Source organism: Triticum aestivum, chromosome 7D (assembly GCF_018294505.1).
Source record: "Triticum aestivum cultivar Chinese Spring chromosome 7D, IWGSC CS RefSeq v2.1, whole genome shotgun sequence".
In the NCBI taxonomy this organism is placed as follows: Eukaryota; Viridiplantae; Streptophyta; class Magnoliopsida; order Poales; family Poaceae; genus Triticum; species Triticum aestivum.
In genome coordinates this window covers 550,004,571-550,027,061 of record NC_057814.1, presented here as the reverse complement: position 1 = coordinate 550,027,061, position 22,491 = coordinate 550,004,571, and the positions used below count along the sequence as shown (strand labels likewise).

The 22,491-nt window shown below is 45.8% G+C and overlaps 2 protein-coding genes and 1 long non-coding RNA gene across 12 annotated transcripts; 1 reads left to right on the top strand and 2 right to left on the bottom strand.

Moving 5' to 3' along the window:
• Positions 1–3,126: 3,126 nt before the first annotated feature.
• On the bottom strand, positions 3,127–5,925 carry LOC123170404 (uncharacterized). 2 transcript variants are annotated; one of them, XR_006485207.1, is made up of 3 exons: positions 4,002–5,925; positions 3,786–3,844; positions 3,127–3,398 (listed from the first exon to the last, which is right to left on the bottom strand). It is a non-coding gene; the product is annotated as an uncharacterized lncRNA (long non-coding RNA). The 2 variants fall into 2 exon arrangements; XR_006485206.1 differs by having other exon boundaries at positions 3,791–3,844.
• A 5-nt stretch (positions 5,926–5,930) lies between these two features.
• On the bottom strand, positions 5,931–7,082 carry LOC123170403 (uncharacterized). The gene has a single exon (XM_044588269.1). It carries the CDS (start codon positions 7,047–7,049, stop codon positions 6,084–6,086), a length of 966 nt encoding a protein of 321 aa, XP_044444204.1. The 5' UTR covers positions 7,050–7,082; the 3' UTR covers positions 5,931–6,083.
• Positions 7,083–8,876: 1,794 nt separating this feature from the next.
• On the top strand, positions 8,877–15,494 carry LOC123170402 (pentatricopeptide repeat-containing protein At5g65560). 9 transcript variants are annotated; one of them, XM_044588266.1, is made up of 6 exons: positions 8,878–12,088; positions 12,462–12,577; positions 12,646–12,824; positions 12,934–14,439; positions 14,671–14,921; positions 15,056–15,494. In XM_044588266.1, exon 1 carries the CDS (start codon positions 9,017–9,019, stop codon positions 12,005–12,007), a length of 2,991 nt encoding a protein of 996 aa, XP_044444201.1. In that variant the 5' UTR covers positions 8,878–9,016; the 3' UTR covers positions 12,008–12,088; positions 12,462–12,577; positions 12,646–12,824; positions 12,934–14,439; positions 14,671–14,921; positions 15,056–15,494. The 9 variants fall into 9 exon arrangements, with proteins under 9 accessions (XP_044444202.1, XP_044444201.1, XP_044444203.1 ...); XM_044588268.1 differs by lacking the exon at positions 12,462–12,577 and having other exon boundaries at positions 8,880–12,088; positions 12,604–12,824; positions 12,934–12,999; positions 14,671–14,754; positions 14,838–14,921; XM_044588265.1 differs by lacking the exon at positions 12,462–12,577 and having other exon boundaries at positions 8,880–12,088; positions 12,604–12,824; positions 12,934–12,999; positions 14,221–14,439; positions 14,783–14,921.
• The last annotated feature ends 6,997 nt before the right edge of the window (positions 15,495–22,491 follow it).

Genomic DNA, 22,491 nt, shown 5'->3' with positions numbered 1-22,491 from the left:
TTAGTGGAGAGGAGGAGAGGCGACCAGGGCAAGGGCCGCGCGCCCCTCCCCCTAGTCCGAATAGGACAAGGAGAGGGGGGCGGCGCCCCCCCTTTCCTTCCTCTCCTCCACCTCTTTCCCCCTTCTCCTAGTCCAACAAGGAAGGGAGGGAGTCCTACTCCCGGTGGGAGTAGGACTCCTCCTGGCGCGCCTCCTCCTGGCCGGCCGCACCTCCCCCCTTGCTCCTTTATATACGGGGGCAGGGGGCACCCTAGACACAACAATTGATCTCTTGATCTCTTAGCCGTGTGCGGTGCCCCCCTCCACCATAATCCACCTCGATAATATTGTAGCGGTGCTTAGGCGAAGCCCTGCGTCGGTAGAACATCATCATCGTCACCATCCCGTCGTGCTGACGGAACTCTCCCTCAAAGCTCGGCTGGATCGGAGTTCGAGGGACGTCATCGAGCTGAACGTGTGCTGAACTCGGAGGTGTCGTGCGTTCGGTACTTGATCGGTCGGATCGTGAAGACGAACAACTACATCAACCGCGTTGTGCTAACGCTTCCGCTTTCGGTCTACGAGGGTACGTGAACAACACTCTCCCCTCTCGTTGCTATGCATCACCATGATCTTGTGTGTGCGTAGGAAAATTTTGAAATTACTACGTTCCCCAACAGTAGCCAGCCGAGTTCTGTAAGCCTAGGACCCTTGGTGTGTTATATAAACTGGGGGCTAGGCACATCCATAGGACACGTTACAATCCCTTGTACTTTGTACTCTGTATACACTCCAACGCGGTAAAACCAAGAGCAAGGCGTGGGGTATTATCTCCTCCTTGAGAGCCCAAACCTAGGTAAAACCCTTGTCCATGTTACCCTCATGCCAAGTCACCTAGCTAGGATATCCTAGCGAGGGATCTGACCGATTTAGCTCCGACAGTGGTGGTCCTGCTAGGTGAATGTTGCGGCTCGATGGAAGTTCAGATCAACCATTAGATCGGTTTTGACATGACCTTTCTACCAGGGCAACTGTTCGTCTTCGGCAACGGCGCCCTCATCGCCAACTCGTCTGGCCACCTTGACCAGGTCGAGGCCTTCTCTTCAGGCAGGGTCGTAAGATTCAGCGACATGGAGTACACCGCGGACTGGCACGGAGAGCTGATCTTCACGGGTTTGGCATCTCGCCATATTCGGAGTAGCAGACATCGGTTCTCCCAATCTCGATGTCACATCGGATGTTGAAACTATCGGAAGAAGTCAATTTTTTCGACCCACCAACCACCCATATCGTCTCCAACGTCGAAGATCTCACAGACGTCCTCGAAGGAGCCTCCGAGAAGGTAGAAGACGCAGAAGAGGAAGTCGGTGATTCTGCAGATAGCTGACCACCAGCCACGGTGCCCTTGGGTAAGTGGCAGGCACCCTCGACATATGAGTGCTACATGGTGGACACAACCAAAGGCAACAACATTGCAAACTGTAACAACCCCGAGGACGACCCCGATTATGACCCCGAGAGGGAGAGTCCACCACGTGCTAAAACATGTGGCAAAGAGGGGGAACCTCGCTCGCTAAGCGAGTCGGCCCCTACGACGAGGAAATACTGAACGAATCATTGGGTAGCCCTCACCACGATGAAGCTCGGCTGAGGCTACTCTAGTTACCAAGGAAGGTGGCCAAAGACAATAATGAGCTGCTTAGGCAGATTCAAGATCTTGAGGATCTCTGGTAGCAGATCCTCCAATACGAGGATCCGAAGGCACCCAAGAAGGCACCAATCGGGCACGGCCAAAACCTGATCAAGGACTTGGACGCCGCAGCAGACCACAATGTGAGCTTCAAACGCACGTGGGTGAAAAACCTGAACCCCGGTGCGGGAGATCCCCCCGGCCCGCCATGACAGCCCGCGAGCCGATACCGGCAACGCGCTCAGGAAGCGGCAAGACATCACATGACCCACGCCGAAGCATATCGCGGAGAAGTCGAGCTCTCGCCCCAAAGTGCAAGGTCAGACCCCACCCGGGGAGGAGGCTCCTCAGATGATCTACCAGGCCAAGAATGATGTACACCATCCCGCGTCACTACGAGGCTGCTGTCGAGCGAGCGGCTCAACAACGCGACCAAAACTAGATCCCAGTTTAATATGTTTTGCCGACAACCCAGATTCAACATAGAGAATTTGTGATAATACTTGGGGTGGCACCACCCTATCGATGAGCCGAGCGGATGCCCTGGCCCCTGGGTCTCTAGGAGGTAGCTCTGGTACACCCTGACCTACCCCAGTCACCATTATATGGAGATTTCTCATGATATTTAGTATTTTCCTTAGAAAAGATGAGAACAGAGGGGAAAGGATCCCCTGTCTTTATTCTTATAGAAGACGAGTCCTCGAACCCAGGTCAGGGACAGCTCACCTTGGAGCTTTCTACCACTACACCAAAGGAGGGTTCTCAGCTTTTCCTTTTCCGAACATTCAAACTCTGCTTGCTATCAATTGCTTATACATGATACAACCAAATTTACAAGAGGATTTCATAACAATAATAAAGATTAGTCTCTAATCATCATTTGTTGAGCAGTACAAAGCTGCTATAACTAAAAGAAGGAAGATGCTATTAAAGAGTGAGAAAAAAGCAAAAGTAAACTAGCTTCTTGGAGACTTACACTCAATATATTGGTTTATTTTGAAGTAGCGAATGTACTAGGCCGAACCCAGCAGCTCACTTCCGTGACGATCGACGCTGGTATAACCGTTTCGACAGTCCCAGCAACTAAATCATACTAGTAAGCGTGCACGTGCAACGCACGTATCAAACATGAAAAACTCTTACGAAATATACATAAATTTCTTGAATTTTTTGAAAATTCATACAAAGTGCATTTCTTGACTCATACAAATAATTTGATTATCATTCTTCATGATCAAGATTCTTGTTGAAAAAAACATCGCACATCTTTGCGTTAATTATATAGTCTCTTATCTAAATGCACACTTTCTCAATGCATAGCGCCCAAATGATTATAATCCCCTGTAAATGAATTTCAGTATTTGAACAAAATATACAGGCGGGCTTCGGCCCATTGCACTATGTGTCAAATATACAACCGTTTGAAATTTTGCTAATCATATTGTTATAGTATAATCTAATCAGAAATTAGAATCACCTTGTTGGATAATAGATTATTTAAAAGGTTAATCACCATTCTCCATACACACATACAAGTACCATTCAATAAAGATCCATTTATGTATCAACAATAATAACGAACTATTACTATGAGAAAATGGAGTGTCTTTCACAGAAGTGATAAAATGCCAGGTGAGAAAATCAAGTATCAACATTTATATATCTCCAGCCAATTGAAGATAATGTCATGCAAACCAAACCATGCCTTCGCTCTTTACAACAAGAATTCCTGCCAAGCAAAGCAGAGAAGTGCAGAATAAGGAATTTTGTTTATAGAGCTATCCTCCAATTCCTAAAACACATATAAAAGTCATGCATGACACACTTTACATTTCAGTGTTGGCACTGCAAAAAAAACATGTCATGATTTCCCTATATACTTTCTTGGCGCATATATACGGAACTCCTAACCCAAACTTACCCAAGAAACTGTAGGTTCTTATCAACAAAATTCCATCAGACTATTAGAATGGACAAATGAGGATTTTTTTTTTACTTAGAGAACCTCACATCGACCATCCGACATGTCCCAATTTTGTGAAAAATAGCAGATCATCAACAAGCTCACACAACATTGTTCATCAAGCTCTAAACTCTGAATGCGAGGGGAGCTCACAGTACATGTTTTCCCCGCTGGTTTTCCAACTGGCCAATCGGCTGATGGTACCAAACCAACTGCAATACATAATAAAACTTGTTGGTTGATGCAACCAAACCAACTACAATACATCCTAAGCCAAGTCGGTTGACACACCATAAATCGGCTGCAACTCCAAATAAGAAAATGTTCAAACAGAAAAAGACAACAATGAACTTGAGATCTTGCCTGCACCTTGTCAATCTCCTCCTGGACTTGTTGACGCCTTTGAGAATTGTAAGCACTTCGCGCGGAGGAAAACAACATTCAGGCAAGTCTCCGTCACTACATCAGTGCATCCACCAAGTATAAAAAAGGTTCCCAACTCACCTCCACGGCAAACTCAAAGGAAATAATGGATTTACACAGCTTTAAAGTAGGCTTTTCTGAAAACAAACTCAAAATTGAATTAGACCACAATTTACAAAATTAAGGTAACTGGGAGAAAGATATGACAAAATTCATGAAATTCTCATAACATTTGTACTGTGAATGACAACAGAAAAAAGAAAAGAAGAACTGAATAACAGTAATTGGAAGGATAGAACAACATTTGCTTTAAATAAAATTAGCTAGCTGAGGCTGCAAGAACAACATAGAAGCTAGCATGGATCTAGCAACTACTAAAGTACATTTTAGGCAAGCACGCCTGACCAGCTACATACCATTTAATTGCTGGTGCTAAAAGAGATATAACTCAGAAACGCAGACCTGCACGTCTCCTTGTGTTCTTGGCTATTTGTGTACCTGCCCTTTGTCCCTATCCATGGGTGTAGGAAGAGCAGATTGGGCAAATCATAACATACAAGAATCCAATACAGGCTAACGTTCAGAGAAGCATGTACTAATTTAGCTTGTAGAAATTCAGAGAAACATGTGTTGAAGAAGCTAGCTCACGGGAAAGCATGCCGCTTGGTGGCGAGGGCCTCAACGTGGTGGCAGCGGTGGTCAAGCAGAGGAGTGGAGGCCGGAGCGGCAGCCCGCACTCACGTCCATGGGTATTTCTTGTGCCGAAGACCATGTTGCCTCATTAAGTTTACACACTCATGGCAAAGAAGCATCTGTGTGACATTTATATCTCAAACCTGCACAAGAAAGGTTAATATGCAAATTTCTGCCATATTTCTTTGCTGGGTTCTAAATCTGACATTGACAGACAACATAAGGTTAATAGGCTCACATATCCTTGCTAGGGAAAAAGTGGTACCATACAGGAATAGTAGGAAATAAGTTAGAGAACACTAATAGCTTAAGAGTACATATAGCTTGCACATGCATGGGCTCACACTCAGTATCAAGGAATAAGATAGCACATAACTGCATGACGAACAGATCAGCCATGCCCATCTACTTCCCTCATTGCCTGCAGGAAATGTCATGTCAAATCCATTCAGTGGACACATAACTGAATTGTGCAAAATCAAGTGAAGTAAAAAACACAAAATTCCTGGTTTATCAATTCACTAAGTTGGCACTTGGCAGGCATTATAAGTCCCACACCGCCCTAAACAATTTACTAAGCACGTACATTATAGCTTCAATGCATTGGACAGAAAAACAAATTACCTTCTTCCCTGCGACGCTTCATTTAAGTCTCACGCCCACTCATGGCGACATAAGAAAAAACCCACAGTAATTTAAGCAAAAGAGAGTGAGGGAGAGAACCTTGGAAGAAGCGGACACTGGCGTCGAGGAGCTGCTGGGACCAAGAGGAGGAATCGCGCAGGTCGAGCCGTCGAGGGAGCAGACCTCCAGGGCGCCGCGGCGGATCAACTCTAGGCATAGCGCGGCGCCGACGAAGCCCTGCCCGCCAGTCACCGCGAACCGCACGCCCTCGATCCCCTCGTTATCGCTCAGATGCATCTCGACTGCAGCTTCGGGTGTGGGGCGGCGCGGCGGATCATAGCGACCGTAGTGGGGCTCGGGCGGCGACGCGGCGTGGCCGTGGAGGTGAAGAGGGAAATAGGGGAGGGATGGCGTCCGTCGCGCGGGGCGGCGGCAGAGGCTGGGAGGCGTCCGTGGGGAGAGGGGAGCATAGCGGTGGGGAAGAAAGGCAGGGGCGCCATTGGGGCAGTGGATAATTTGTTGGGTTCAAATGCGTTTAGCGGCGTGATGTGCGGAGGGGCAGGACGTGCGTGGGGTGGTCTGCCTGGCAGAACATTTAATCTGAAGCGTTAGTTTGTGTGGCAGACTTTGGATGTAATTTAGTTTGATTGATCTAACGTCTCCGGTACTTTTGTGTACACTTCGCTGTGTGGCTTTAGAGGGGGGTTATATTTACTCTTTTAATAGTAGTATAGATATAGATATAGATATAGATATAGATGCATAAATATTTGTGATGGTCTTCAATGTGGCAGGCCCTGATGTTATTGTCCATCCATCCGAGCTCTCTGTCGCTAAGTTACCACGTCCTCTTGGATGGAAAGTGTAGACTTTCCTCCTGCCTTCCTCCTTCACACGGATGGACTGGCCCTGGGAAAGAAACCAGCTGGTGTCCTCAAGCTCCTGGTCATCGAGGGGCGACCACGCCAGCGCTTCCATGTCCAGCTGCAAGAACTTGAAAGCACTCGCACGGGGACACGATACAATCACAACTTTCCCAATGGACGCAACAAGGTAGTGGGCGTCTTGTATGCTCCACTCTGGACAAGAGGCCGCTCTCCAGGCCATTTCTGTGATGTCGAAGATCAGGATCTGCCCGAGAAATTCGGCGCAGACGGCCTGTGTCCCGACCAGTGCCACGTCCATGATCAAAGTGTTGTGGAAGGATTTGCACATTGCTTCCGACAGGCGCAGTTGGCAGGTATGCTTGTGGACGCACCAGTACACGTCTCCAGGGCACGCGACATGGACGGTCGGAACGACGCTCATGATCTGGACGCACGCAACAACCAGGGGAGCCCCACTTCCGCGACGAGGATCAGCGTAGAAAACGAAGTAGCACTTGTCGGGGGAGCGAAGCACCGGCATGTCGATCCGCCTGCCGGTGCTAGGGTGGACTAGGAAGACGACCTGCTCTTGGAAGTGGAATGGCTTGTGTCGGACCATGAGAAGCCAGCCGCAGCTCTCGAATTCGACAAAGGCGTCTGGAAACAGCGCGCTGGTTATCCCGCAGATGTTTCCGCTGGAAACATCGAACAGCAGCCGCTTCTTGCTGTTGTGTTCCATGGCAAACAGAGCCAATGGCAGCACCCTCGCCTCTTCAGACGGGTCATCTCTGTTGACAGAATCTGATTCCATTGAGTAAATAGCATAAAACTACTACTTTACAGGCTAGTGTTGCAAAAAACTACCGGTTTCTATTTTTTCTCAAAAAACTACCAAACACGTGGTCGACTGTTTCAAAAAACCCCAAATGACCGTTGTTTAACAATTAAACCTATTTATGACAGGTCGGGCCGCACCTAAACAAACCGTTTGTTTGACCGTTAACTGACATATGGGTCCCACATGTCTGTGTTTCTTCATCATAATCTAATAATTTTAAAAAAGCAATCAGCCCTTGTAAATATTTTTAAAAAGCAATCAGGTCCCTGCAAAAAAATTAAAAAGGCAATCGGGTCCTTCCCGTGGCTGTGCTCCAGATCGAGACGAGCGGGGCGCCCGCAACCATGCTCGCCCGCCATCAGCTATCGTGTGGAGCTCTCGTCGGCGGCCAGGTCGCGGGTCAGGGAAGGAGACGGCTCGGCAAGGTCGCATGCCAGGTCGCGGGCCAGGCGGAAGGGCGCGAAGGCGGGGCTTCTCCAGGCGGGCGAGGGTCCAGGCGAAGCTCCTTGCCGGCCACCGCCTCCTCTAGCCGGCGAGCCGCGCCGGTAACCGCCGTGAGCTCCTCGCCACGCGGCCTCTCTCCCTTCCCTCTTCCTCGCGCTGGCTCGAGGTGGGTGGAGCAGCTCGACCAGCTCCGTCCGGTGGCACCGACTGGAGGTGGTGGCAGCATGGCCGGCCTCGGCGCGGAGGCGGGGCTCGATGTGCTCTATCCCGCGGCGCCGATTGGAGGTGGCGGCGGCGTGGCGGGCCTCAGTGCGGAAGGAGGCGACGAACATGGCTCTGCGCGGCGGCGTGGGCCGGCGGCCATGGTCTCTGGTGTGCTTCGGCGTAGGTGAGAGAGAGGAGAAGAAGATTGCTAGAGAGGAGAAGAAAATGGGGAGAGACACTCACAGGTGGCCCCCACATGTCAGTTAACGGTCAAACAAACGGTCAAACAGACGGTTCATTTAGGTGCGGGCCCGACCTGTCATAAATAGGTTTTATTTTTAAACAACGGTCATTTGGGTTTTTTTTGAAACAGCCGACCGCGCGTTTGGTAGTTTTTTGAGAAAAATTAAAAACCGGTATTTTTTGGAACCCTAACCCGTAAAGTAGTAGTTTTATGCTATTTACGCGATTCCATTGCCAATATCTGACAGAAGCAATGTGGACTTATTAGAGCATCAGTGGAGTACAGGGTTTATATTGATATGGTGGTAAACCTATACTAGAGAGTCTCTTGTGATTCAGGGAACTCTTATTATGAATCTGATAATCCTGCAAACCTCCATAATCTGTGAGGAATTGGTTACTAGTATCGCTGTGCAAAAGTCAAAAATCAAATTCATGTTACCCAGATTATACTTGTAACTTTGCAAGGAGGTGTAAAAGGAATCCGATTTGGCTGCAATGGAGCAAGCAGCTCTAACTCTAACGATTCCCGAAGCAACGCCAAACACAGAAGCTGGATGTTGACCAGAATCCTGTACCTGAAATCGGGCGGAGAGAGACGCCGGCGGAGGACGGACGGCGTGCCGTGTAGGCGTGTAGCACGTACGGACGGTGCGGTTCGTATAAGTTGGCAAAAGGGCTCCGGTTGCGGAGGGCGACTCGGAGCTCGAGCGGGCGCCGAGAAGGGGCCGCACGGCGGCCGGAGTCGGACCGGAAGGTCGGAGGGGAGAGGGAGTGGGGAATTTTTTGGCTGGGGGCGGAGGCGGGAGCGTGCGGGCCGTCGGATCCAGGCAACGGCGCAGATCAGCGCGCCGCGCCTGCACTAAGCGGGGAGTCCGGTTCGGGTCGCGCCGAACGGACCAGACACCAGACCAGAGTGGATTGGGGAAAAAGAAAGAAAAACCAGCGAAGCACGGCCGCCCCCTTCCCCCTCCGCGCCGGCGCGCGGCTAAACCCCCACTAACCCCCTCACACGCTCCCGCCGCCGCAAAACCCTAAACCCCGCCGCCATGCGCCGCCTCCCGCCCCTCTCCCAGCGCGCCGCCGCCGCGGTCGCCGCATCCGCGCCCCCATCCCCATCCCCATCCACCTCCACCCCGTACCTCGTCGCGGAGCTCGGCCGCGTCCTCTCCACGCGCCGCTGGAACAAGGGCCGGGCCTACAAGCGCCTGGCGCCCTCCGTCACGCCGGCCCTCGTCGCCGACCTCTTCCGCGCCCCCTCGGCCGCCCCCGACCCGGGCACGGCGCTCGCCTTCTTCGACTGGGTCGCGCGCCGCCAGGGCTTCCGCCACACGGCCGCCTCCCACGCCGCGCTCCTCCACCTCCTCTCGCGCTGGCGGGCCCCCGCGCGCTACGAGCAGCTCGTCTTCTCCATGTTCGGCTGCGCGCGGAGCGCCGAGGACGCGCGCGCCTCCGCCGACGCCCTGCGGGCAATCTGCCGAACCGGTGCCGCGCGCCACGCGCTGTCCCCGGCCTGCTACAACTTCGCGCTCAGGTCGCTCGCGCGCTTCGACATGACGGGGGAGATGGAGCGGGTCTACTCGCAGCTCGTCGGGGACGGGCTGCTGCCGGACACCAAGACGTACAACGCCATGATTAAGTCCTACTGCAAGGAGGGCGACCTCCCCAAGGCGCACCGGTACTTCAAGCTGTTGCTGGAGTGCGGGCTGGAGCCGGACACGTTCACGTGTAACGCGCTGGTGCTGGGTTACTGCCGGACGGGCAACCTGAGGCGGGCCTGCTGGCTGTTGCTGATGATGCCGCTGGTCGGCTGCCAGAGAAATGAGTACTCCTACACCATTTTGATTCAGGGTCTGTGTGAGGCGCGGCGTGTAAGGGAGGCGCTTGTGCTGTTTTTGATGATGAGGGGTGATGGGTGCTCCCCGAATTCACACACATACAAATTCCTGATCGGCGGCCTATGTAAGGAGGGCAGGGTTGCTGACGCCAGGATGTTGCTTGATGAGATGTCTCGGGGAGGTGTTGCTCCAAGTGTTATGGCATATAATGCAATGATTGTAGGGTACTGTAAGGCAGGAAGGATGCAGGATGCATTGGGGATTAAGGAGCTGATGGAAGGAAATGGGTGCCACCCGAATGATTGGACATACAGCACTTTGATTCATGGCCTCTGTGATGGGAAGATGGATGAAGCTGAGCAATTGCTGGATAGTGCTGTTAAAGGAGGTTTTACACCTACGGTTGTCACATTCACTATCCTGATCGATGGGTACTGCAAAGCTGAAAGGATTGATGATGCACTCAGGGTGAAAAATAATATGATGCTGAGTAAGTGTAAACTTGATATACATGTGTATGGGAAGTTGATCAATAGCCTCATTAAGAAGGATAGGTTAAAAGAGGCGAAGGAGTTGTTAGCTGAAATTCCGGCAACTGGTTTGGTTCCAAATGTGTTCACCTACACATCTGTAATTGATGGCTTTTGCAAGATCGGGAAGGTTGATTTCGCACTAGAGGTCTTGAAAATGATGGAACGCGATGATTGCCAGCCAAATACATGGACCTACAACTCTCTGATGTATGGGTTAATTCAGGATAAGAAACTTCACAATGCAATGGCGCTGATAACTAAAATGCAAAAAGATGGAATAACTCCTGATGTTATCACCTATACCACTTTGGTTCAAGGCCAGTGCAATCAGCATGAATTTGAGAATGCTTTCAGGTTACTTGAAATGATGGAGCAGAATGGTCTGACACCCGATGACCAATTATACAGCGTCTTAACTGGTGCACTGTGCAAAGCTGGAAGGGCTGAAGAAGCTTATTCATTTCTTGTTAGAAAAGGAATAGCCCTAACTAAGGTACTCTATACTATTTTAATTGATGGTTTCAGCAAGGCAGGCAAAAGTGACATTGCCGCCACCCTCATAGACAGCATGATTGGTGAGGGTTGCACACCAGATTCATACACGTATAGTGTACTGCTGCATGCTTTATGCAAAGAAAAGAAGCTGCAGGAAGCTTTGCCGATACTGGATCAAATGACTCAAAGGGGAATAAAATGTACCATTTTTGCTTATACAACTCTAATCAACGAAATGCTCAGAGAAGGGAAGCATGACCATGCTAAAAGGATGTACGATGAAATGGTTTCATCAGGTCACAAGCCAAGTGCAACCACATATACTGTATTCATTAACTCATACTGCAAGGAAGGTCGAGTGGAGGAGGCTGAGAACTTAATTGTGGAAATGGAGAGAGAAGGTGTTGCCCGTGATGCAGTGACCTACAACACATTCATTGATGGCTGTGGGAATATGGGATATATTGATCGCGCATTTCATACTCTGAAGCGCATGGTGGATGCATCATGTGAGCCAGATTATGCGACCTACTGCATTCTGCTCAAGCATCTTCTAAAAGAGAATTTTAATTTCCGTTATGTAGACACCTCTGGCATGTGGAACTTCGTAGAGTTGGATACTGTTTGGCAGTTTCTTGAAAGGATGTCAAAACATGGTCTGAATCCCACAATAACGACATACAGTTCTCTCATTGCAGGATTCTGCAAAGCCAACCGCATTGAAGAAGCATGTGTTCTTTTTGATCATATGTGCAGTAAAGATATACCACCTAATGAAGAGATATACAAATTACTTATCAAGTGCTGTTGTGATACCAAGTCCTTTGAGAAGGCCTCTTCATTTGTGCACAACATGATACAACACAGGTTTCAGCCTCATCTTGAATCATACCAGCTTCTTATACTGGGACTTTGTAACGAGGGAGAATTTGAGAAGGCTAAATCACTGTTCTGTGACTTGCTTGAACTGGGCTATAATCATGATGAAGTTGCATGGAAAATTCTAAATGATGGTTTGCTCAAAGGTGGTTATGTTGATATATGTTCTCAGATGCTGTCTACCATGGAGAATAAACACTGTTCCATTAGTTCTCAGACACATGCTATGGTGACCAATGGCTTGCATGAGGCATCTGGCAGTCTGGTTGGTGAACTCCAAGGAGAAGCTCTTTGAGTCAGCTTGACTGATATGTTCATGCTAATAGATGGTGTGTTTCATTGGCCATACATTTAGTCTGTAACTTTCAGTCCAATGGTAAGTGTCCACACAAATCATGTGGAGTACTCCCTCCGTCCCAAATTAGGTGTCTTAACTTTGTACTAACTTTAGTACAAAGTTGTACTAAGGTTAAGACACTTATTCTGGGACAGAGGGAGTACTATATATTTATCCAAACACGTTATTGCTAAAATTTAGTAGAGACAATTTTCTGCCCATCAGTACACCTTCCTTTCTTGATTTTCCGTTCCATGAAAATCTTGCCTACAAATTGTCACGTTGTTTTCAAATCATAACCTGTATCATCCTTCACCCTAGAAACCAACCATGTCACATGGCTCTGTATGGTTTTGAATCTGCTGAAAGCTCCACCCCTTCATGGCATAATTGATCTTTTATAAACCTGCAGAATATAATGGTTGCTAGACTTGTCACGATTTAGCAAATATGATCCAGTAAAGCAGATACTTTGTTGAGAAAGTTGTACAGTACAAAACTTCGATCAAGGCATCAACTAACTAAAAGGTAATCCCTTCCTTTTTTTTTGCCAGGAAGACATGTGCAATTTTGATATAAGCGAGGCACATGTGCAGATTGCATGCAGCACCGCGTTTTACATGACTGACTTGAGATGAGCAACATCCAGTTAGGATGCCGTTTGATCAGCTAAATGCCAATACATGTTGCTCAAGCAGATCTGTTTGTCAGAAACAGGATTATCATACCAATTCATATTCAAACCAAAGGCACTTTCTCGTCACGCAGTTGGGAGGTATGTACTGCATGGCTTCTCCATTCTATGTGATACGTTTGCTTTACTATGCATTTGGTTACCTTCTTATGTTGATGTTACAGAAGCATCGTCCTTCCCTTTTATGCAGATAGTCAGTGTCAGGCTCACCCAAACCTATGGCTTATGGAGTCTCATTGCTTGCTTTACTTTGGGGGTAATCAATTATACCTGTCATTGTTTGATTGCCATATTTTGGTGGTATAGATGCCATACAGTTCTTTTTACATTGGAGAAGTTTATTTTTGAATGATATAAAACAGTCTACCTCTATGACTCCTATTTATGTAGTGATTCTTATCAGAGCATTTAGTGTGGTGCGAAATAATGTATCAACTTGAAAGAATTAAACTTAAAAATTATTGGATAGGTACAGACTTATTTTGTAAAAAATAGATATGTAGATAGACTTGTTTACTACTACCTTTGTCCTCGAATGTATGCCACTGTGGGGTGCATAGAGTCAACCTTTAGAAATCTTGATGACTAATATGTGAGGAAGTACAATTTATTCATTTTGCATAATTATTTTACGTTGTCCACGCTTATTGTTTTCTATAAAACATGTTATGTTCAGAAATTATAGTCATAGTCCTGCATCAGAGACTGTAAATGAAGATCATACATTTGTGAATGGAGTAGGATTTCTTGTTGTTTAGCTATGTTTTATATACTTTCAAATCTTGGCCAACAAAGAACAGTGGTTTGGATTGCATTTTGCCACATTGAGACATCCAGTGGCGGAGACAGGGGGATGCCAGCAGCCCCCCCCCCCCCCCCCCCCCACACACACATCATGATTTTGCTACTAAATTACTGATGAATAGTGCTGAATTAGAGATTTTTTACTATTGAACATCCATTTTCCTATGGACTGGCCCTCCCCAACCTATTTCAACGGCACTTGACCCCCCTAATCCAAATTTTCTGCCTCCGCCACTGGAGACATCATTCATCGTCCGTGGCGAGACTTTGACAAAACGAAACACGATAGTTTGATGCGGTAACACGTTCTACAAGACAGGCACTCATTTGAACTCAAATACTCTCTCTCTCTCTCTCTCTCTCTCTCTCTGAGATACTTGGCAAAGTGACAACTAGTTCAGTACTTTAACTCCTAAGAGTAAATTGCAGCACAAGTTGCATCTGGACCATGAACTAGAAATCTGAACATATGCATGATTATATAGATTTTCATTAAGCGTGGTAAATCAATATATTCCTAGTCTCCTTCCTCTCTGCCCTTGTGGTGCCAGTGGGCCTGCCATCATGCCACCTGGTTCCAGGGCTATCTCAAATAGGCCTTAGCCCCCCTATCCTACCATGGTTAATAACACCTGCATGGTCTGAAGCATCACCATTTTTCTAAATCAAATAGGTACGAGAGTATAACTTGAGGTGTTATTAGTCTAGTGATGAAATGCTGTTTAGCCGATCAAGTGCAAAGAGCACCCTCAAGTGAAAGGTTGGGTTCAGTCATTGCACTTGGAAATTGGAATCTCTGGATGACTGTGTAACCTACGTGAAGGCTTTACATTGATGCCTAATTCAGAGGTGCCAAGACTTCATGCTCTTAACTGAAGAGTATCAATCTCAGGTATGTCTTGGTCGTCTGTCACACTGTTCTGTGATTTCTAGGGATGTCAAGTTCAGCATGTTTGCTCCCTTGTGCGGATCTCTGATTTTGGGCTTGCGGAGTGGCTTTTTGAAAAATCGTGTCGAGTTCCCCATTGAATTATGATAGCCTAGTGATAATGCCATATTAGCCAGAAGACCAAAACAGTAATGTGATTGTTGTTTTAACTGTAACTTTACACACTTAATACAGGCATATGGCTCCAGAGTACTTGCATGCATGGGATCATAATGAGAAGATTTCTGTGTTTTCATATGGATTGTTGCTTCTTGAATTGTAAGTCCATTCTTGGTCAACTGCATAGGCAAAACCGCTGAACAACATGAAAGAGCTAGTGGATCCTTCTCATGACATTGCAGATGACTCAGAGAGGAACACGCTCCCCAACAGTTGCATTCATGTGCATTCACCACAGGGCAAGCTCACGGCCTTGTATGAAACCGGTGAGTGAGTTATACATATCTGCCATTTGCAAGTGCAAATTGAGCATAAAGGTTTTTTTTTTTTTTTTTTTTGCATCAAGTTTTGAGTTATACATATCAAGTTGACGAGCTGGTATGCTGGTTGTTGGTTGCAGGTACTCGGTTTCTTGAAGGTAGATAGTCCACGTACACAGATGTGCGGACCTTAACTCCCAAAGCTCCACATGTTCAACTCGTGGTTCAGAAGACTGGAATGGACTCGCACACTCTAGCGACCTTAATGGTGTGGAATGCGGCATATGCAGGCTGCCTTGGAGCGGTGAAATTTAGTACGGCGTGTATTTGTTGACAGGTTTTTCCATCTTTTGTAAATCATCTGTCTGTACATTCTGATCCTCCTACTTTTCATATGTTGAAGATTGCATGGATTTGAGAGACCAATCATCGCCGCTGGGAATTTTCAATAGTATTCAGAATTATTTCCTGTTTCCTCACTGCGGACTTATTTTTTCGGACAGTTTTAACTTGTAGGGTCCTTTGTACTTATTGATGAATAATTTCAATTTATGGACGAACAAGTCGAGCACGTGACTATCTTCGTTGTACAGATGAATCTCATGTACTAATATACTATGCCCCCGTTTTTAGAGTGAGGCGTTTTGGCTTCCAGGATCATCGCTCAATAAAAAAATCAAAACAAATACTAAAAATTTTCAAAAATTCCAATTTTTTGGCATGGTAGATAATTTGGTGCGTGATGTCCGCTCTAAATTTCAAATCATTTGCACATCTGAGTAGCTCTTGGCAAAAAAGACAAATTTTGAGTGTGTTAAATAGTGTATTATTCTAACCCAATTTATCTTTTTTGCTGAGAGCTACTAAAATGTCCAAATGCTCTGAAATTTGGAGCGCACCTCACGTACCAAATTATCTACCTTGCACACAAAAATTAGATTTTTTTTTTAAATTCATGAATTTTTTCTTAAGCAGGTGCAGATGAGCTCGAGCTTAGAATTGGATATTGGCACTATAAAAGTACATATACACTAGCGATACTGTGATAGTGATGAGAGGATCTTTGTCATTTTTTTTTTGCAAGACATTTAACATGCTATTGCAAGTTTCTCGGATGTGAACTTAGTTCTTTGCATGTGTTCTTAGTTCTATTTGTGAACTGTTTCTTGCTCACTTTTTTTCATGTTATGGATAGCTAATGTACATTCATGCGTTTACTACTCCCTCCGTTCCAAAATAGATGACTCAACTTTGTACTAAAGTTAGTATAAAGTTGGGTCATCTATTTTGAAAAGGAGGGAGTATTTGTTAAGACAAAGAGGGCCTCGCCCCGATCCCATTTCTCAATGAAATCAAAACCGAGTTCGAAGGATTCAGTGAACATTCCTTGGGGATACGACGGCCATCACCGAAGTAGCCTCCAACCGTGATGCCAAGCTTGCAGTTCCAGTCGATTCACTGAAGTAGAGATCCGCACCCCCCCCCCCCCCCCCGCGCGTGCTTCTGGACTGTCCATGTGCGGGCGGTCTTGTTTGTGCTTTAATAACACACTCCCCTAGCCTAATAATTATGACTCCATACTCCAATACGTCCACGCTCTTTATTTCAACACATGGCATCCCAATCCGTGTTACTCCCTCCATCTCAGTTTACAAGTCTTGCACGTGTACCTAGGTCGTTAATTTGACCAACTTAATAAGAGGCATACATTACAAAAAAAATATCATTAGAAACTTTAGATATTCTATTTTCTAATGATATAATTTTTTTGTTAAACAATTTATTTTATATAAGTTAAATTGACGACCTAGATACACGTGCAAGCCTTGTAAACTGAGATGAAGGGAGTACCACTTATCCTCCTTCCCACCCTCGTCGACGGTGGCCTCAGGGGTGACACAATCACAACGTTTGAATATTGCCAATTCTAAGGCGTCACTCTCTTGGCATAAGATGATAATTCTGCTTTTTTGTGTGTTGTTTTGGCGAGGTATGCATGCATGGTTATAGATGTTTTTTCGCTTCTCATCCTGGTTTTGCTAAGGTGTTCATTTTTGATCCGGATCGGCACCAATATGAAAGAAATATTGATCATGCACTATTGATTGAGGTTGCACCTTAAATAGAATTTTTAAAATGGTTAACATGTAAAATAACATCATACTCAACTTTTGCAGATTTTTCTGATCAAATTACATATTTAACATGTTAAATTTGGAATTATGGTTTAAAAGATATGGAATTTAAAAAGATTTTTGATATATATTATGAGATTAACCCAAATATCATGGGGTTTCCTACAAAAGAAAAAACATGAGTTAAAATTGGCATGCAGATTGATTACCAGAAATATCAGTTTTTTTTTCTGAAAAAAGAGAAAATCTGACTTAAAAGTGGACTACGGGCTGATTAACAGGAACATGAGGGAGTTTTTTGAAAATAGCATGATGGACCAAGAATACCTATTGCAAAAAATTCTGTTTTTTGCTACTTTTAAAAATGTATATATTTTGATTAACAGGTCTATATTGCAAAAAATATATATACACCTTTCCGTTTTTATTTTCTGTTTTTTGCTACTTTTAAAAATGTTTGGCATTTCAAAAAAAATCTGAGCTTTAATAAACGTTCACAATTTAGAAAAAGGCCGAAATTGCAAAATATGTTCATGATATTCCGAACTCCAAAAAGTGTTCACGAATTTTAGAAATATTCTTGGATTTTAAAAAATATTCACAAATTTGGAAAATGTGTAAATTTTATAGATAGTTTTCAATTAAAAACGTTCGAAATTTCAAAATATTGGTATCAAAAAACGAATTCAAAAAAAAGTTCCCAAATTGCAAAAATCTTTGGCGATTCAACAAATGTTTACGAATTTAAAATTTTCATGAATTTTAGAACGTTCCGAAAATAATAAATATTTGGAATTTTAAAAATGGAAAATTAGAAAAATAGAATAAAAAAGAAAACCAGAAAAGGAAAAAAACGGTTGAACCTTCCCAAAAATGGCAGGAAAAAAAAACCCACCATCCGCACTGGGCCGACCAAATAGCGTGCAAGCGCGGAAGATGGGTGTGCGATTGATCGGGGTCTCTATTTGCCGACCCACGAGGCAAATAGGATACCGCAATTACGGTAGCAAGGAAGCATTAGCAATCCGAAACTAGGTCGTGCATCATGGCCTGACGCCGAGACCGAGCAAATACGCGTAAGAGCTGCTCGATGGCGCTCTAGCCTTTGCAACTCGAGAAAGTTTGTGTGGTGCCCGCGTAATACGTTGATAAACAGAGGTGCCCCAGGTGTTTTTTTAGTTTATATTTGATTCAAAAATCAAATGTGTTCCAAATCCTTTAGGAAAAATTTACAGAGGCTCAATTAACATTTTGAGTTTAAGGAAAATGATTTCCTGCCAAAATAAAAGATATGACCTTGTTTTGAAAATGGTAATTATTCCCTTTTATTCAAAAATCAAATTCATTCTAATCATCTTGGGAAAAATTACAGAGACTCAAATTGTTATTTGCAACTTCAGAATTTTTTTTTATCCCAAATTATATATTTAAATTATCACCCTATTGTGGGATAACAATTTATTCCCTAAGTACTTTTAGGGTTCAATTTAATTCCCAATTTTAATTTAGGGTTCCAACAATGTTTCAGACTTATGAAATATCAACCCAAATTGTTTTAGGGAAGGACGCACACATTTTTTAGCCCAATTTTGGCCTTTATAAATAATCCCTAAATGATAATTTAGGGTTCTGAATAATTTCAAAGTTTTATCTGAGCCACAATTTCACTTAATTAAATCAGTTCCTAATCAATCAATCAGAAGCAAATTTGCAAAAAAAATGACCCTAATACCTTTTTTTAACATTTCAAATTTGGGAAATATTTGATTTGTGACAGACCCTTAGCTCCTAGTGATGCCATAGGAGCCGGTGGCAATGTAGACGTAGGTGGCGTAGCTAGTAAATTGCCAAAAACCATCAAAATTGCAAGCGACATATAAAAAAGGAAAATGCTTGGCTTCAAGTGCCAGATCGCACCCGAGCGTCCACCAGCTTGTCCGTTCGACGCGCGTACTACCCGTGCGGTTCCTTCTTTTCCTTTTCTTTCGGTCAACATGACCGCTGCTCACTGCTCACTGCCTGTTACAATAGTTTCTGCAGCAAGGTCCGTGTTGCAAAAAATGTAACAATACCTTTGTTGCAGAAAAATTAAATTGCAACCAGACTTTTGTTGTAAAAAAATATAAATTCCAGCAAGACCTGTGTTGCAAAAAAAAAAAAACTGTAACAAGAGCTGTGTTGCAAAAGAAAAATTTGCAACTTGATAGTTGCAAAAATTTCTGCAACATGACCCGTATTACGGAAATTTGCTGCAACACGACCTGTGTTGCAATGATAGAAAATTAAGTTTGGTCGCTCAATCCACCTCATCGGATGGCTCGCGAGGCGGCGGATCTTTTAGAAAGATCCGTCGGCCCACGCGTAGCAGCACCCTATAAAAAACCACCAAATCGTTATCGGTTTACAAAACATCATTTTTGGGACGGTTTTTTTTTGTTGCCGAAAGTACTAACAGTTCGATTGATCCACGTTTTGAATTGAAATATGGCACATACGTCCTGTGGTCCGTGATGGAGTGGCAGCAAAATCAAAAAGCATTTGACGGACGAGGTTTGCCTGCTCCCGTGCTTGTGCTCCCAACAATGCTCCGCACTGCATGTTTCCTCGCTGGCGACTGCCGCCGCCTCTGAGTTTCCTTCGATCCCTGTCCTAGAGGGAAGCCTTCATCCTCCCCTACGTCCTCCTCGTGGTGATCTGGGTGTGCGTCTAGGGTTCTTCCCCTGTTGTGATCGCGTTGCTGCTTTCCTCGTCAGATGGCGGCGACCTCGGATGCCCAATCTGTGATGAGCGGCGGCTCGAGAAGTTGTGCTAAGGCAGACCTAGGAGATTTCTTTGATCAATTGGATCTGAACGATGAGGCCTTCGATGATGTGGAAATTGATGAGGATGATCCTGCTCTGAAAGATAGTGTCAAGTGGCTTGCCCTAGCTAGGGTTCATACAGAGAAGACCTTCAGTCAAGGGGCCTTCTATAGAGATATGCGGGCTGCATGGAATCCTGCTCAAGATGTTCGTTTTCGTCCCGTTGGGGCTAATATGTTCGTTGTTCAAGCTTCTTGCCTTGGCGACTGGGAACGTATCATGGAACAAGGTCCTTGGTACCCTATGATGGGTTTAGTATTGCCGAGGAGATGAGTATTGTGTATATGCCGATATGGCTTCAGATCCATAAGTTACCGGATGGTTACCGCAAGAAAGTGTTCGTGGAGAAGCTGTTAAATAATGCCGGGAAGATCCTTGACATGAGACTGAATAGGAATATTAGAGGAGACTATGTTAGGGTTCGTGTTTGCCATGACGTGAGACTGCCGCTGACTAAATATGTTAGTATTGTTAAGGGCAAGGAAAGACAAGTGTTCTTGGTTAGATACGAGAAACTCGCAAAGTTTTGTAAGGTATGCGGCCTTGTTGGCCATGATTACAAGGAGTGCGGCTCTGGCGTTCACGAGTTAAAGAATATGAAGTTTGGGGATTGGTTATATGCAGATCCACCAAATAAATTACGTATGGATGCTGTTCCTAGCAACTGGAATAGTGGTGTCTCTCCGTCTGGGCTTGCTACAGCCGGGCGTGAATGGTGTTCCTGGTTTTGGACGTGTTGCTATTGCTAATAAGAAGTACCTGATTCCTGAGATGTCTGTTAGAGCTACAAGTCAAAGCAAAGTTCCTGCAGTTTTTATGGAGTTGGACAAAGAGGCGAGGAAACATCTGAACTTAGAGCCCGTGGAAAATGGTGATCTGTGCGCAGGTTCTCAATCTGTTGTTATTGCACTAAAAGAGGGTAAGGGCGAGGATCCCGGTCACGGCCTTGGTGATCTTAGTGTTGCCTCCACGGACCTGGATAAGAATGCTCGCAAGAGGTTGTTGCCGGTAGAGCACCCTGTTCATGGTGCTGCTACGGCGGTTGTGCTGGCTATTACAGAGGGTAAAGGAGAGGACCTGGTCGAGTCCCCGACGTCGAGTACAAACAGCAAACCACCAAAGGTGGATACAGTTGTGGTGGATAAAGAATTTGTTTGGCGGGCTCCGTAGAGGAGGTCCGCCAGGATCAATGAGTCTCCTTGTTTGGAACTGCCGGGGGGCGGGGAACCGCCGGACAGTTCGAGAGGTGCTGGCCCTCGTAAAAGCTAACGTCCCCAGTTTTGTCTTTCTTAGCGAGACAAGACAAGTGTCGGAGAAGATGGAGAAACTAAAGTGGAGACTTGGTATGAAGGGATTTTGTGAAGGTCGGAGCGGTGGGTTAGCTTTGTTTTGAGACGAATCTTTGCAAGTAACAGTGCGGGACAAGTGCAAACGGTACATTGATGTGGATATAGTTTTTTTTTGCGGGGTTGATGTGGATATAGTTGATGTGAGCAACGATCTTAGCTGGAGGATGACGTTTGTTTATGGCGAGCCTCGGGTGGAACATCGACAACGGATGTGGGATCATCTCGTTTCCCTGCGGGCTGCTTCCCAGGATCCATGGTTAGTTTGTGGGGATTTCAACGAAGCACTTTGGCAACATGAACATCTTTCGTGTTCGCCTCGCTCTGAAAGTCAAATGATGGCGTTTCAGGATTGCCTTGATATTTGTGAGATTGTTGATCTCGGTTTCAGTGGGCCTCCGTTCACATATGATAATGGCCAGCAAGGCAGCAGGAATGTTCGCGTGAGACTGGATCGGGCATGTGCTGACGAGGCCTGGCGGGACTTATTTCGTTTGTCCAGGGTCTCTCATTTAGCGTCATCATATTCGGACCACTGCCCAATATTGGTTCAGCTAACTGTGGATGATTCACATCAGGGTAGGCCTGCGCTGTCGGATTTTGGGTTCCGGCAAACCCTTGAGGTTCGGACACTGGGGTGCGCACGAAGATCTCTCTCTCTCTCTAGCTCACTCTTGCAACGATCTCAAGGCCTAGCTTGACGAACCCAAAGAACAAGAGACACGAGGGTTATACTGGTTCGGACCACCGTTGAGGTGTAATACCCTACTCCAGTGGGGTGTGGTGGATTGCCTTGTAGCCCGAGGATGAACAGGTACAAGGGATGAACATCCTCCTGAGGAGAGGTGTTCTTGAGCTCAGTGAGCTTGTGCGCTGAGGATGGTCTGAATGATCCGTCCTCTACTATGGTGGTGGCTAGTCCTATTTATAGAGGTTCTGGTCCTCTTCCCAAATATTAGGCGGGAAGGGATCCCGCAACGGCCAATTTGAAGGACAGCTAGTACAAGCTATCCTGACAAAAGGTGCTATTCGCCTGCCAAAGGCTCTGATCGTGACGCCGTCGTGGGCTCCATGGTGACCTCCGTCCTTCCGTCCTGCTGGTCTTGGTCTCGTTGCACCGATATGGAAACCTTTGCCTGATTCCTCGGGACTCCTCGCCTGCGCCTGCCCCTTTAGCAATCTAGATCATCAATCAATCCAAAGACAAAGGATATCTACTCAAAACATCATAGGA